General features: G+C 45.7%; 1 protein-coding gene across 1 annotated transcript in view; it reads right to left on the bottom strand.

Moving 5' to 3' along the window:
- TMX3 (thioredoxin related transmembrane protein 3) overlaps positions 1-14,243 on the bottom strand; it is a 79,681-nt gene extending 65,438 nt beyond the window's left edge. Inside the window, exons 1-2 of the mRNA XM_044294590.1 lie at positions 14,153-14,243; positions 9,114-9,165 (exon numbers count right to left, since the gene is read on the bottom strand). Coding sequence (XP_044150525.1) covers positions 9,114-9,165; positions 14,153-14,189 — 89 coding nt within the window. The 5' untranslated portion in view covers positions 14,190-14,243. The remainder of the gene's footprint in view (positions 1-9,113; positions 9,166-14,152) is intronic.
- Between the last annotated feature and the right edge of the window lie 412 nt (positions 14,244-14,655).

The raw sequence follows: 14,655 nt of genomic DNA, 5'->3' as shown, positions 1-14,655 counted from the left end.
GATCCAGACCAACCCACATGAGTGATCATTATGTAACGTTACGTTCATCCTGCAGTGGCTGAATGAGGGGATCTGGAGCACAGCTTCCATTTAACAAAGGGTTGTCCTGGGGCCAGGTTCACAAAATCCAAATGAGGTGTGTTTGTCATAAGATTTATGAGAAGAAAAATATCAGATTCGATTCAAAAAGGGAAGATGGTCATAAGGAAAATATGTAATATTAGATCCAATAAGTAAGACTGGAGATACAAACAGCAAGTACCCCACAACCTCCAGTAATCAAAACATTGCTGTTGTTTGTGTGTGAATACACTCATTATTAGGGTGTCCTTGTGATACAGTTTGTGTGACACATCGCCCATGGTACTTGGATCTGTATGATCCTTAGGTGATATATCCTGGATGCAGGCTCCTCACGGTGCCAGCTGTAATGGGTAGGTGACCAAGACAACACACCGGTACCTTGAGGTCACCACTGGTAGAGCTAAGTAGGAGACAAATATCCCTAGAAGCTCCAATCTCCTTTCTCTTTACAAAAAGTTTGTTGTCAAAGTCATACTGTATTGACAGTCAGCATCTATTACATAAGTGGGAAACAAGACATTGTCATGTGGTTGATTGGCAAAGAGCACCAATCATCGGCATAGGGCTGTAGTAAACGTTATACAATGTGAACAATGTTTAATATTCTTCATACAGCCAAAAATGACCTTGATTTATGTTACCTTCCAGCAAACATCCCTCTGCTACTTTTTGTATAGACCAACCCATCTAAGATTCTGAGTTGTGGCTCCTTGACAGGTAAGGCGCAGGTCCCTGCCAGTGCTAGGCAAAAACCATCATAGCCATGTAGTACTGCAGACTGATTCTGGCAGGTACGGTAATACTCCTTAATTAGTCTACTTTCACAATGACGTTTTGGCTTTCCGTTTGCGAGATCCGTTCAGGGCTCTCACAAGTGGTACAAAACGGATCAGTTTTGCCCTAATGCATTCTGAATGGAAAGGGATTTCACTTTGGAGGCGGACACCAAAATGCATGCTTGCAACGTTTTGGTGTCCGTCTGACGAAACTGAGCCAAACGGATCCATTCTGACACACAATGTAAGTCAATGGGGCCTGATCCGTTTTCTATGACCCAATCTGGCACAATAGTCAATCGTCTTGACTATGTTAAAGATAATACAAACGGATCCGTTCTGAACGGATGCAGACGGTTGTATTAACTGCCTGCCGGAATCCTCTGCCGCAAGTGTGAAAGTACCCTAAGACTAGAGATACAAAAAGCAGGTAACCCCACAATCTCCAGTTTTTGAAACACTGCCATCTTGATCTCCCCAATTACCGCAGTCACAGCAGAACTTCATGTGTCAGACTTCATTTTAAAGCAGCCTGCAAAACCCCAATACTTTTCTTGCCACTTTTGAAAAGTAACGAGAAGGGTAAAAAGTTGCAAATTATAGCACAAAATATGGAATGCACCAACTTTTTGAAACCATAAAAGAGGCAAAAGTGAAGAAAATAAGAAAACTGACCTACAGCTTCAAAGTATGCAGCCAAAACCACACTGCACTACGGCATCTGACACACCGCCACGTGGACCCCCCCTCCAAACATGCACGTTCATTGGACAACGATGACTGGCAGGAAACGCTGGATATGTTAAATGCATCATCTACAATCTAGCGGATAAATGCTGTTACACCATCTTGCTTTAGGTTCTCAGTATTCTTGCAGCATCCCCTCCCCGGGGGCTCTCTCAGCTTTCCGTTGCCTGCTCCTGTCATAACCAATCATTGCTGTGGTGATTGTGACATGCGGTTTCATCATCTAGAAAGCGAAGCTTGCACCACTGGCACAATGCGGTGGAAATCCACATACTCCAGTTGTATGTACTCATCACATTGTCTGATGGCTACTCAGTGAACCGCACGGTAATAAATCCCAGCATGAAAAGATTAGCAGCGCTTGGACTGTGGCATTCAGCGCAGCGCGCTCATCAGCTATTTAGTCAGGTGGTACAGATATACTGACGGAAGGTGCTACTACATGGAGGCATCTGTAGATGCTTAGCATGTAGCTGTCAAGTATGGGGGTCATTTACTATTCTGAAATACACCTAAATTAGGCACGACTTCGCCCCACTTACGCCAGGTCTTAAACTGTGGGCAGGGAAGGGCCAGCAGGCTGGCTCATTTACCATTTTCTATGCCTTATTCAGGCGTAAAAAAAGTTCTAAAAGGAAGACAGCAAGAATGGCACTGTATGTGCCGAAGTTATGGAGGGGCCGACGTCTCTTCATAACTTCAGCGGATCCACCGCCATTGCAGGGCTTTATTAAGACGAGCGTCTAAAAAGCTGCTCTTAATAAATGTGCCCCTATGTTTTATGGTATGGTCACACAGAACAAAATTTCCAGTGGGAAAAATCCGCCATGGCAACTTCCGCTAAACAAATCAGTCGCAAAATCCTGACGTTACAAGTATTTTTCTGTGGATTTCACCCTTGTTTTGCAAAAGCCGAAACCCACGATGGAGGCCTGCGCCTAAATTGTCAAACTGCAGAAGTCACATCTGCACCACAGCTGAAATTCCACTGTAGTGTTAATATACGATATTAATGTGTCTGTCACTACACCATTATGCACAAGGGATCTGACAAGTGCCCTTTAAAGGGGATGTCCAGAATTAGAAAAAAAAACTACTGCTTTCTTCCAGAAACAGCATCGCAACCGTCCATGGGTTGTGTCCGGTATTACTGCTCAGCTCCACTGAAGTGAATAGGGATGAGCTGCAATACCACACACCACCTGGTGACAGGTGTGGTGCTGCTTTTGGAGGAGGAAGCCATTTATTCCTGATCCTTTTAAAATGTGAGTTTGCAAACTGAGCAGTCAGAAAAGTCAACCTCAGAAACTGGGAAAAAAAAGGAAAATACAGTTATGCTCAGGGAGTCAGTAAGGCTGGTGTTAGATGCTGATCTACACAGCCATCTTTGGTCATGTGACAGCCGCCACGGCCAAGATTGCCGCGTAGGACCAGCCTAATAGCATGGCAAGAAGCTTCATTAACAGTACTGTGCCAACAAATTATTTACAAAACTTTACTTAAGGGGCTTCTCTGGGAATTAAGAAAATACTTAAATATTACTTTATCATAAATATATTCCCAAATACCTTTCATTTGTTATAATGGCTCGTTTTGTCTAGGGAGCAATCATTAGGAGAAATAAAATGGCCGCCGTCCTATTAGTACACACAAAGCCTGTCCTTATCACACAGCAGAACAAGTTACTTCAGAACACGGAGCTAAATAATCATTAGGCGAATAAAGCTAATTCTGAGTCTGGTTCTTATTAAAGAGCTGCTTCATCCTCCTCTCCTACTTGTCAGGGATTATTGTTCTGAATACAGTTTAATATGATCTTCAGTTGCATCTCTAGGAATGGAGTTCATGAGGAGACATGAAGTACAGAGAGGAGGTAGGAATGTAGTAATGAGCAGCGGGACTTGTATGCAGTCTTCATTACCACAGTCTGTCCTGTCCATCCTCTCAGTACTTCATGTCGCCTCATGAACTCCATTCCATCATATTAAACTGTATTTAGAACAATAATTATGTACACAGGTAGAGGAGAGAGGAGGATGAGGCAGCTCTTTAGCTCAGTGTTGTGAAGTAACTTGTCCTCCTGTGTGATTAGGACAGGTTCTGTGTGTACTAATAGGACAGGTGACATTTTATTTCTCCTAACAATTGCTCCCAAGACCAATGGAGCCATTATAACTAATGAAAGGTATTCGGAAATATATTTATAATAAATTAATATTTAAGTATTTTCAGCAATTGTATTTTCTTAATTCCAGGAGAACCGCTTTAAAACTCCACATTTTACGTCGGTGATGGAAAACACTACAAAAACATAAGTAGTGCAATATTCTGTAGTTTGATGACTGTAGTTGGCAGATTTCCCAGTCTGAAGGAGAATTTAAACTGGGAGCACACACCCTTCTTGGGGGAGTTACTGAAAGAGGATACAGAGTGCGTTTACTTACTCAGTTAGGCCCCTTCATATATATACATCCGGATGCCAAATATGCTCAGTTTTTCTGTCCAGCGCAGTTATTGTATAGATGCCAAATCTGTGCCCGGCTCCCAGCCTAAAATTGCTGGTCGGAAGCAACAAATATATGTGAAGGGAGCCTTATACTCCTTTACATCTATCCGGAAGCTCTGAGCAATACTACCTCTAGATACTGACACAGGAAGCAATAATGCCGCATCACATTCAGTTGTAGCATAGGATGCTCTGTTCTCATATAGGTGACCTACAATACCTCTACAGCCCCTCTTCAATGCCCCATGGTATCACCGGCACTAGGGTGATCGTTTACTGTAGTAAACGATTATTTTAGTAATCGAGTATTCTACCGATTATTTTTACGATTATTCGAGTTTTCCTTTATAAAAACTCATCAGACCCCCTGCCATCAGTCCCCAACACCCTTCGTTCCCCCCTGTGAGATCAGCGCTAGTGCATCAGTTCCGGCCAGTGCCATCAGCTCCGTTCCCCCCAGTGCCATCAGCTCTATTCCCCCAGTGCCATCAGCTCCCCCCCACCCCAGTGCCATCAGCTCCCCCCCACCCCAGTGCCATCAGCTCCCCCCACCCCAGTGCCATCAGCTCCCCCCACCCCAGTGCCATCAGCTCTCCCCACCCCAGTGCCATCAGCTCTCCCCACCCCAGTGCCATCAGCTCCACTCCCCCAGTGCCATCAGCTCCACTCCCCCAGTGCCATCAGCTCCACTCCCCCAGTGCCATCAGCTCCACTCCCCCAGTGCCTTCAGCTCTCCCCCACCCCAGTCCCATCGGCTCTCCCCCACCCCAGTCCCATCGGCTCTCCCCCACCCCAGTCCCATCAGCTCCCCCCCACCCCAGTGCCATCAGCTCTCCCCCACCCCAGTGCCATCAGCTCTCCCCCACCCCAGTGACATCAGCTCTCCCCCACCCCAGTGCCATCACTTCTCCCCCACCCCAGTGCCATCAGCTCTCCCCCACCCCAGTGCCATCAGCTCTCCCCCACCCCAGTGCCATCAGCTCCACTCCCCCAGTGCCTTCAGCTCTTCCCCACCCCAGTCCCATTAGCTCCACTCTCCCAGTGCCTTCAGCTCTCCCCCACCTAGTGCCATCAGCTACCCCTCCAATGCCACCAGCTCCCCCATTTCATCAGTTGCTCCCCCTCCCACTGCCATGAGCTCCACCCCCAAGGCCACCAGCTCCCCCCACTCCCCCACCTAGCCACCAGTACCCAGCCGCAGCGACAGTGAACTAAAATGTCCTGACGATGTGTGTACGTCAGGATCCAAAGCAGCTTTGTGCGAGTAGGCGGGTGACCACGGAGCGTGAGTAATAGCAAGCTCTTCACTCACACTATGTGGTCACATGGCACAAACAAATCATCGATTCAATTGATTTGAGGATTTTTTGTGTTCAGTTAATCGATTAATTTGAGTAATCGTTTCAGCCCTAACCGACACGGCAAATGGACCACCGGCTGCACCACTGCTATGGCGCCATCCCAGGCCCCATGCCTGGAGGCTTTAGAAATAACCATGTGGCGGTTATAGTGGTCACACACATTAGATAGCTATCAGCACAACACCGGTCTCTCCCCCAGCGTCCCCATAGACATACATGCCTGGACGGGTTGGGACTACACTCATCTAATGTGCACAGCTAGCTGGAGCTGCCATCAAGCTCATATCCTCGCTGGAAAAATTTCAGCCTGGTACGCAGCATATTTTCCACAACTGACCCACTACATGTGGCCATATCCGTAGGGAATTGCAAATAACAATTATTTTTAAACCACCTCACAATAGGGTAAAAAATAATTTAAAAAATTATTATTTTCCAGAGACACTTTATAAAATTAAAAGGGTTTCCTGTGATTTAAATATTGATGACCTATCTTCAGGACAGAACATCAATATGAGATCGCCAGTGGTCAGACCCGGCACCCCTGCCGATCAGCTGTACAAAGAGGCCCCTACACTCCAGTGCTTAGGCTTCTTACTAGGTCACGTAACGCCACATTCATCAGTCATATGACCTATGCCATGAATGGAACTGAGCTGCAATACCAAGAACAGCCACTACACACTGTATGGCGCTGTGCCTGGTAAGCTGCGAGGAGGCCACAGCACTCAACAGAGTGGATCGCGGGGGTGCCGGGAGTCAGACTCTCGCCAATCTCATATTGATGACCTATCCTGAGGATGTTAATCCTAGAGAACCTAACATGCAACATAACGTATTGCTATAGGCAACTGCTCCATTTTGCCACTGCTCTAATTTTGATAAATCCCTCCTGATGGTGCCTGTAGGACGTGTACATGTGCATTACAGAATTATGAGACCCAAAATATTTTGGCTTCTCAGTTCCTAATACCTCTTCACGAGAAACCTAGTGGATGGAGGAAGCGAGTAATATTTTTGTGCCATGTGAAATAGGAATAAAAACTGGATCAAAAGTTATTTGAAGAAATATAAGTTGTGATGTTAAAAAATAAATAAAATAATCATCAAAATGTAGAACTAGTAATATAATAACCTTCTCACATATGGTATCCCGCCCAAATATCAGGGCCTGTCCAGTTTCAAAGGCTTCTTGCCATTAATGGTAGCCTTTGTGATATATTCACATGTGACAGATTTGTTGCCGAAACTTCATTGACCAAAAGCCTGGTCCATTCTTCTGTATGGCTGCACATGGTTTCCTACAAGCTGGATTCAAATGTATGGGACCAGCACAGAAACCTCCCGCGTCTGAATATACTCTTAAAGAGCTCATGAGGGTGCATTCACACAACCGTATCCATTTTGCTTTCCGCAAATCCTCCAACTACTGATGCAGTCCGTGTGCATCTGGCACTTTTTGCTGGTGCCATTGAAACAAAGTTTATTGTCTGCAAAACGGACAAGAATAGGCAATGTTCTATCCTTTCTAGCTCGGGTCGAGTGGATGTGGGCAGCACACGTGTGGCATCCGTGCGCTGTCTGCAGTTTTTGCAGCACCATTAAATTAATGGGTGCGCATGCGATCGTCAAAAGATGTGGATCGGACGCCGACCGAAAATACGTTTGTGTAAATGCACCCCTAGGCTGTCCTTGTGATGGTGTGTATGTGACACATTGCCCCTAGCACTTGGTACTGTATGATGGTTAGTCAGTGTATCCTGGATGCAGGCTCCCCATTGTGCCAGCTGTAATGGGTATTTGACCAAGACAAGACGCCAGTACCCTCACGTCACCTCTGGTATAGAGAAGTAGGAGAAAGATAGCCCTAGAATCCACAATCTCCTTTCTCTTTACAAAAAGTCAGGAAAGTTGGGTGACAAAGTCATACTGTATTGACAGTCAGCATCTATTACATAAGTGGGAAACAAGACAGTGCCACGTAGTTGATTGGCAAAGAGCACCAATTACATAAGCATGAGCGTATTCATCATACAGGTGAAAAGGCAGATTTATCTTACCTTCCAGCACACATCCCTCTGCTGCTCTTTGTGTAGACCAAACCTTCTCAAATTCTGGGTTGTGGCTCTTTGGCAGGTAAGGAGCAGGTACATAAAACCATCCCAGCCATATAGTACTGCTGACTGATTTTGGCAGGTACGGTAATTCCCCTGAATTATATGAGCAGGACTACGTCCACCTCCACGACCGTGCCGCAAGGCTCCGACCTGCTTTTCCCCCTAGCCTGTGGGATTGTTCTCAGTTTATACCACAGCTACAGCATGGTGCCTTGGTATCACCAGGAATAACAGACAACATAAACGACACCTTTACTTATCTACAATGTACAACACATACAAATACTTTCAATATCGTGGTCATATCAGTATACATACACCATGTAACTGGCCTATAGTCTAATAATATAGACAACATATACTTAGGCTTGGAATGTAAGATGGTCCTACTTCTTCCATCTAAGACTTCCCAGGAAGCTGGTCTGGGTGAGGAATGCCCACGTGACTAGGTGTATTGCTACTATATCAACACCTGCCTACCCCAAATTCATTGTGCCTGGGATGATAGCACTGGTTTATTTTTATTTTTCTGTTCAATAGGGCAGCAAAAAAAAAAAAAAAAGACAAAATAAATAAATAGTACATGTCCTTTTATTGTCCAAATTACGGACACCGATAGGACTGTTCTATTAGGGGCCTGCTGTTCCATTTAATGAAGAACGCACATGGCCAGTATCTGTCTTTTGTGGATCCGCAATTTTCGAACCGAAAAAAATTAAACGTCCGTGTGCGTGAGCCATGAGTGGGGAGCTGGACACAGTATCCAAGCAGGAAATGACTAAATAATTAGTTTCTATGGGTAGAGTATTGGGCAGGTTTTGTGCCGCGCTGCCAGGGGGGGGGTATGCTGTGCCGCGCTGCCAGGGGGGGGTATGCTGTGCCGCGCTGCCAGGGGGGGTATGCTGTGCCGCGCTGCCAGGGGGGGTATGCTGTGCCGCGCTGCCAGGGGGGGTATGCTGTGCCGCGCTGCCAGGGGGGGGTATGCTGTGCCGCGCTGCCAGGGGGGGGTATGCTGTGCCACGCTGCCAGGGGGGGGTATGCTGTGCCACGCTGCCAGGGGGGGTATGCTGTGCCGCGCTGCCAGGGGGGGGTATGCTGTGCCGCGCTGCCAGGGGGGCTATGCTGTGCCGCGCTGCCAGGGGGGCTATGCTGTGCCGCGCTGCCAGGGGGGCTATGCTGTGCTGCGCTGCCAGGGGGGCTATGCTGTGCCGCGCTGCCAGGGGGGCTATGCTGTGCCGCGCTGCCAGGGGGGCTATGCTGTGCTGCACTGCCGTGGGAACGGGAGGTATGCTGTGCTGCACTGCCGTGGGAACGGGAGGTATGCTGTGCTGCACTGCCGTGGGAACGGGAGGTATGCTGTGCTGCACTGCCAGGAGGGTATTTCGTGCTTGCTAGGCACTGATTAGGGCAAGATGAGCGCTGCACGTATGGCATCTGTTTGGAGCTGAACGGAGATGGATTGGCTAGGGATAGTAGAAGAAGCCCTGGTGTAGACACACACCTATACACACAGCATACTTACGTCTCACCCAAGTCCTCTACAAACGCTGAGGAGGGGGCCGACAGGAATAAGACTGCAAGAAAACACAGGGAAATCAAAATGGCAGGATGTGTTCAACTGCCCCTCGTATATACTGGACTACCTGCCCTTCCTACTCGCATATATTATCTGGACCTCAAACACCTATTCTTAATCCTATACTGTTCACTCATATCACCTGCGCCTCGTATACATATTCCCAACTAGCTACCCTCCATCTACAGTGGGGAAAAGAAGCATTTCATACACCCGCGATTTCGCAAGTTTTCCCACCTACAAAGAATGGGGAGGTCTGTAATTTTTATCATAGGTACACTTCAACTGTGAGAGACAGAATAAAAAAATAAAAATCACATTTATGATTTTTTAAATAATTAATTTGCATTTTTATTGCATGAAATATGTATTTGATCACCTACCAACCAGCAGGAATTCTGGCTCTCACAGACCTGTTGGTTTTTCTGTAAGAAGCCCTCCTACTCTGCACTCATTACCTGTATAAAAGACACCTGTCCACACACTCCAGCCTCTCCACCATGGCCACAGGGCGATATGGCAATAATATCATATATTGCCCACCCCTAGTACAACCCCAAGAACACGGTCCCAACCGTGAAGCATGGGAGTGGAAACATCATACTTTGGGGGGTGCTTTTCTGCAATAGGGACAGGACAACTGCACTGTATTGAAGGGAGGATGGGTGGGGCCATGTATCGCGAGATTTTGGCCAACAGCCTCCTTATGAGCATTGAAGATGGGTTGTGGCTGGGCATTCCAACATGACAATGACCCAAAATACACACACAGGGCATCTAAGAAGTGGCTCCATAAGAAGCATTTCGAGGTCCTGGAGTGGCCTAGCCAGTCTCCAGACCTGAACCCAATCGAAAATCTTTGGAGTGAGCTAAAACTCAATGCAGCCCAGCAACAGCCCCGAAACATGAAAGATCTGGAGAAGATCTGTGTGGAGCAGTGGGCCAAAATCCCTGCCCGTGTGTGAAAACGTGGTCAAGAACTACCAGAAACCCCTGACCTCTGTAATTGCAAACAAAGGCTTCTGTACCAAATATTAAATTCTGTTTTTCTATTGTATCAAATACTCATTTCGTGCAATAAAATGCAAATTAATTATTCAAAAAGCAGACAATGTGATTTTCTGGATTTTTGGGAATTCTGTCTCTAACAGTTGACGTGTACCTATGATATTACAGACCTCTCCATTCTTTGTAGGTGAGAAAACCTGCAAAATCGCCAGTGTATACAAATACTGTATATAATATCTGTACCCCGAGCATACATTGTCCATTCAAATACATGATCTACATGTACAAAATCATGTACTGGCCATTCACATATACAGTTAGGTCCATATATATTTGGACACAAACAAATTTTGTTTTTTACTTGTTTACTAAGATATTTTCAGGTTATAGTTCTATAATGGATTGGACATGGACATAAAGTCCAGACTTTTAGCTTTTATTTGAGGGTATCCACATTAAAACTTGATGAAGGGTTTAGGCGTTTCAGCTCCATTGCACGTGGCACCCTGTTTTTAAAGGGACCAAAGGTAATTGGACAATTGACTCAAAGTCTGTTTCATGGGCAATTCCTTCATTATTTCATTCTCAATTAAGCACATAAAAGGCCTGGAGTTGATTTGAGGTGTGGTGCTTGCATTTTGAAGATTTTGCTGAGAAGTAAACATGCGGTCAAGGAGCTCTCCATGCAGGTGAAACAAGCCATCCTTCATCTAGGAAAACAGAAAGAACCCATCCGAGAAATTGCTACACTATTAGAAGTGGCACAATCTACAGTTTGGTAGATCCTGAGAAAGAAAGAAAGCTCTGGTGACCTAAACAATGCAAAAAGACCTGGACGCCCACGGAAGACAACAGTGGCAGACGATCGCAGAATAATTACCATGGTGAAGAAAAACCCCTTCACAGCAGCCAAGGAAGTGAACAACACGCTCCAGGATATAGGCATATCAATATCCAAATCTACCATAAAGAGAAGACTGCATGAAAGTGAATACAGAGGGTTCACGGCACAGTGCAAGCCACTCATAAGCCTCAAGAATAAGAAGGCTAGATTGGACTTTGCTTTAGGCTACATGCACACGACCATGGTGTGTCTTGAGGTCCGCAAATCACGGATCTGCAAAACATGGATGGCGTCCGTGCACGTTCAGCAATTTGCGGAACGGCACAGACAGCCTTTACTATAACTGCCTATTCTTGTCCACAAAGCGCGGACAAGAATAGGACATGTTATTTTTTTTGGCGGGGCCACGGAACGAAGCAACGGATGCGGACAGCACATGGAGTGCTGTCGGCATCTTTTGTGTCCCCAATGTGGACCAAAAAAATGGCCGTGTGCATGAGGCCAAAAAACATCTTAAAAATCCAGCACACTTCTGGAAAAACATTCTTTGGACAGATGAAATCAGAATGATGGAAAGAAAAAAGTATGGTGAAGGCATGGTACAGCTCATGATCCAAGTATACCACCACAGTGTAATGGCTTGGGCATGCATGGCATCCAGTGGCACTGGGTCCCTACTGTTTATTGATGATGTGACACAGGACAGAAGCAGCCGGATGAATTCTGGGGTTGTGTCAGAGACGTACTGTGTGGTCAGATCCAGCCAAACTGATTAGTCGGTGTTCCATAATACAGATGGACAATGACCCAAAACATAAAACTCAGGAGTTTATTAAAGCAGAGAAGTGGAATATTCTTGAATGACCGAGTCAGTCACCTGATCTGAACCCAATAGAGCGTTCCACTTGTTAAAGACAAGAAAGGACCACAAGCAGACAGCAACAGAAAACCGCTGCAGTAAAGGCCCGGCAGAGCACTAAGAAGGAGGAAACGCAGCGTCTGGTGATGTCCATGAGTTCAGGACTTCAGGCCGTCATTGCCAACAAAAGGTTTTTAACAAAGTATTAGAAATTAACATTTTATTTACAAATATTTGTCCAATTACCTTTGAGCCCCTGAAATTAAGGGATTTAGTTTCAAAAATGCTTTAGTTCCTCACAATTTTATGTAATTATTTTGTTCAACCGACTGAATTAAAGCTGAAAGTCCGAACTTCAACTGCATCTGAATTGTTCTGTTCAAAATCCATTGTGAACAAAAATTTGAAAAATGTTGTCTCTGTCCAAATATATATGGACCTAACTGTACGCTCTGCACCAGGGTGTACAGTCCATTCCCATACATGACCCGCACCTCCTAGAAAGGCTGGATCCAGTCTCCACATCCTGTACGTTCACAATGATGCATAGTGCCCTCCATTCACATCTGTGCACCTCCTATTGTATACTGTCCAGTCCAAGTTCACAGTTGTACACCGCTCATTTACATATATGACCGCACAGCTCATACATGTACACAATCACATACCGTCCATTCACATATATGACCGCACATCTCATACATGTACACAATTGTATACTGTCCATTCACATATATGACCGCACATCTCATACATGTACACAATTGTATACTGTCCATTCACATATATGACCGCACATCTCATACATGTACACAATTGTATACTGTCCATTCATATATGACCGCACATTTCATACATGTACACAATCGTATACTGTCCATTCATATATGACCGCACATCTCATACATGTACACAATCATATACTGTCCATTCACATATATGACCGCACATCTCATACATGTACACAATTGTATACTGTCCATTCACATATATGACCGCACATCTCATACATGTACACAATCGTATACTGTCCATTCATATATGACCGCACATTTCATACATGTACACAATCGTATACTGTCCATTCATATATGACCGCACATCTCATACATGTACACAATTGTATACTGTCCATTCATATATGACCGCACATCTCATACATGTACACAATTGTATACTGTCCATTCATATATGACCGCACATCTCATACATGTACACAATTGTATACTGTCCATTCATATATGACCGCACATCTCATACATGTACACAATTGTATACTGTCCGTTCACATATATGACCGCACATCTCATACATGTACACAATCGTATACTGTCCGTTCACATATATGACCGCACATCTCATACATGTACACAATTGTATACTGTCCGTTCACATATATGGCCGCACATCTCATACATGTACACAATTGTATACTGTCCGTTCACATATATGGCCGCACATCTCATACATGTACACAATTGTATACTGTCCATTCACATATATGACCTGCACATCTCATACATGTACACAATCGTATATAGCACATTCACATATATGACCTGCAGATCTCATACATGTACACAATCATATACTGTCCATTCACATATGATCTGCACCTCCTATACATGTACACAATCATATACCATTCATTCACACATATGATCTGCACTTCCTATATATGTACACAATCATATACCATCATTCACATAAATGATCTGCACATCTCATACATGTTCAGCTACATAATATCACATAGAACTACATACTATGTACAGTCACTGCTCTCCCCTATAGATGATCACACTTCTCTTCCCTCCTGTGCACATCTTATGTCCGCTCCATACACTTCAATAGGCGGCTGCCCACCCATGGTGCAGTGATAGGTGGGCGCACACCCCAGGGTGCAGTGATAGGTGGGCGCACACCCCAGGGTGCAGTGATAGGTGGGCGCACACCCCAGGGTGCAGTGATAGGCGGCTGCCCACCCAGGGTGCAGTGATAGGTGGGCGCACACGCCAGGGTGCAGTAATAGGCGGCTGCCCACCCAGGGTGCAGTGATAGGTGGGCGCACACCCCAGGGTGCTGTAATAGGCGGCTGCCCACCCAGGGTGCAGTGATAGGTGGGCGCACACGCCAGGGTGCAGTAATAGGCGGCTGCCCACCCAGGGTGCAGTGATAGGTGGGCGCACGCCCTTTCCAGCAGAAGCTCACATGGCGGTGGCAGGGCTCATCACACTCACCATGGAGGAAGACACAAAGCGCTGCTGTCATTACCTGTTGCTAAGAAGGAGCACAGCCCGGCAGCTGCCATGTTAGGAGGATGTGATACCGGAAGGAAACTGTGTGATGGAGCCGTCCCTCCTCCCCGTCATGTGTGGTGAGGACGCTGCTTCCTGGAGACACCCGGAGCGGTCCCTGGCGGCGGAATGGGGCCACACAGTGTCACACCGGCGGGCATTGTGTCTCCTCAGGCCGCAGCCTTTCACTTTTAATAGCGTTAGTTTGATTAACATTACATTTATTATATATCTCCTATTATCTATCATCCATCTATTATCTATCATCCATCTATTATCTCCTATTATCTATCATCCATCTATTATCTACCTACCTATCTCCTATTATCTATCAATTATCTATCTATCTACAACGAAAAAGGGGGTCAGTCAGCACATCCCACTGCGCAGGTGCGTGCTGCCATGGCTAGAAACACAAAGAAAAAAAAAAACACAATGCAGCAGCACTCTGCAAACCAAATAAAGTACAATAATGCTATA

This window comes from Bufo gargarizans, chromosome 5 (genome assembly GCF_014858855.1).
Source record: "Bufo gargarizans isolate SCDJY-AF-19 chromosome 5, ASM1485885v1, whole genome shotgun sequence".
NCBI classification, from domain to species: Eukaryota; Metazoa; Chordata; class Amphibia; order Anura; family Bufonidae; genus Bufo; species Bufo gargarizans.
Note: the sequence above shows the minus strand (reverse complement) of the source record. Positions and strands in the feature narration are given on the sequence as shown.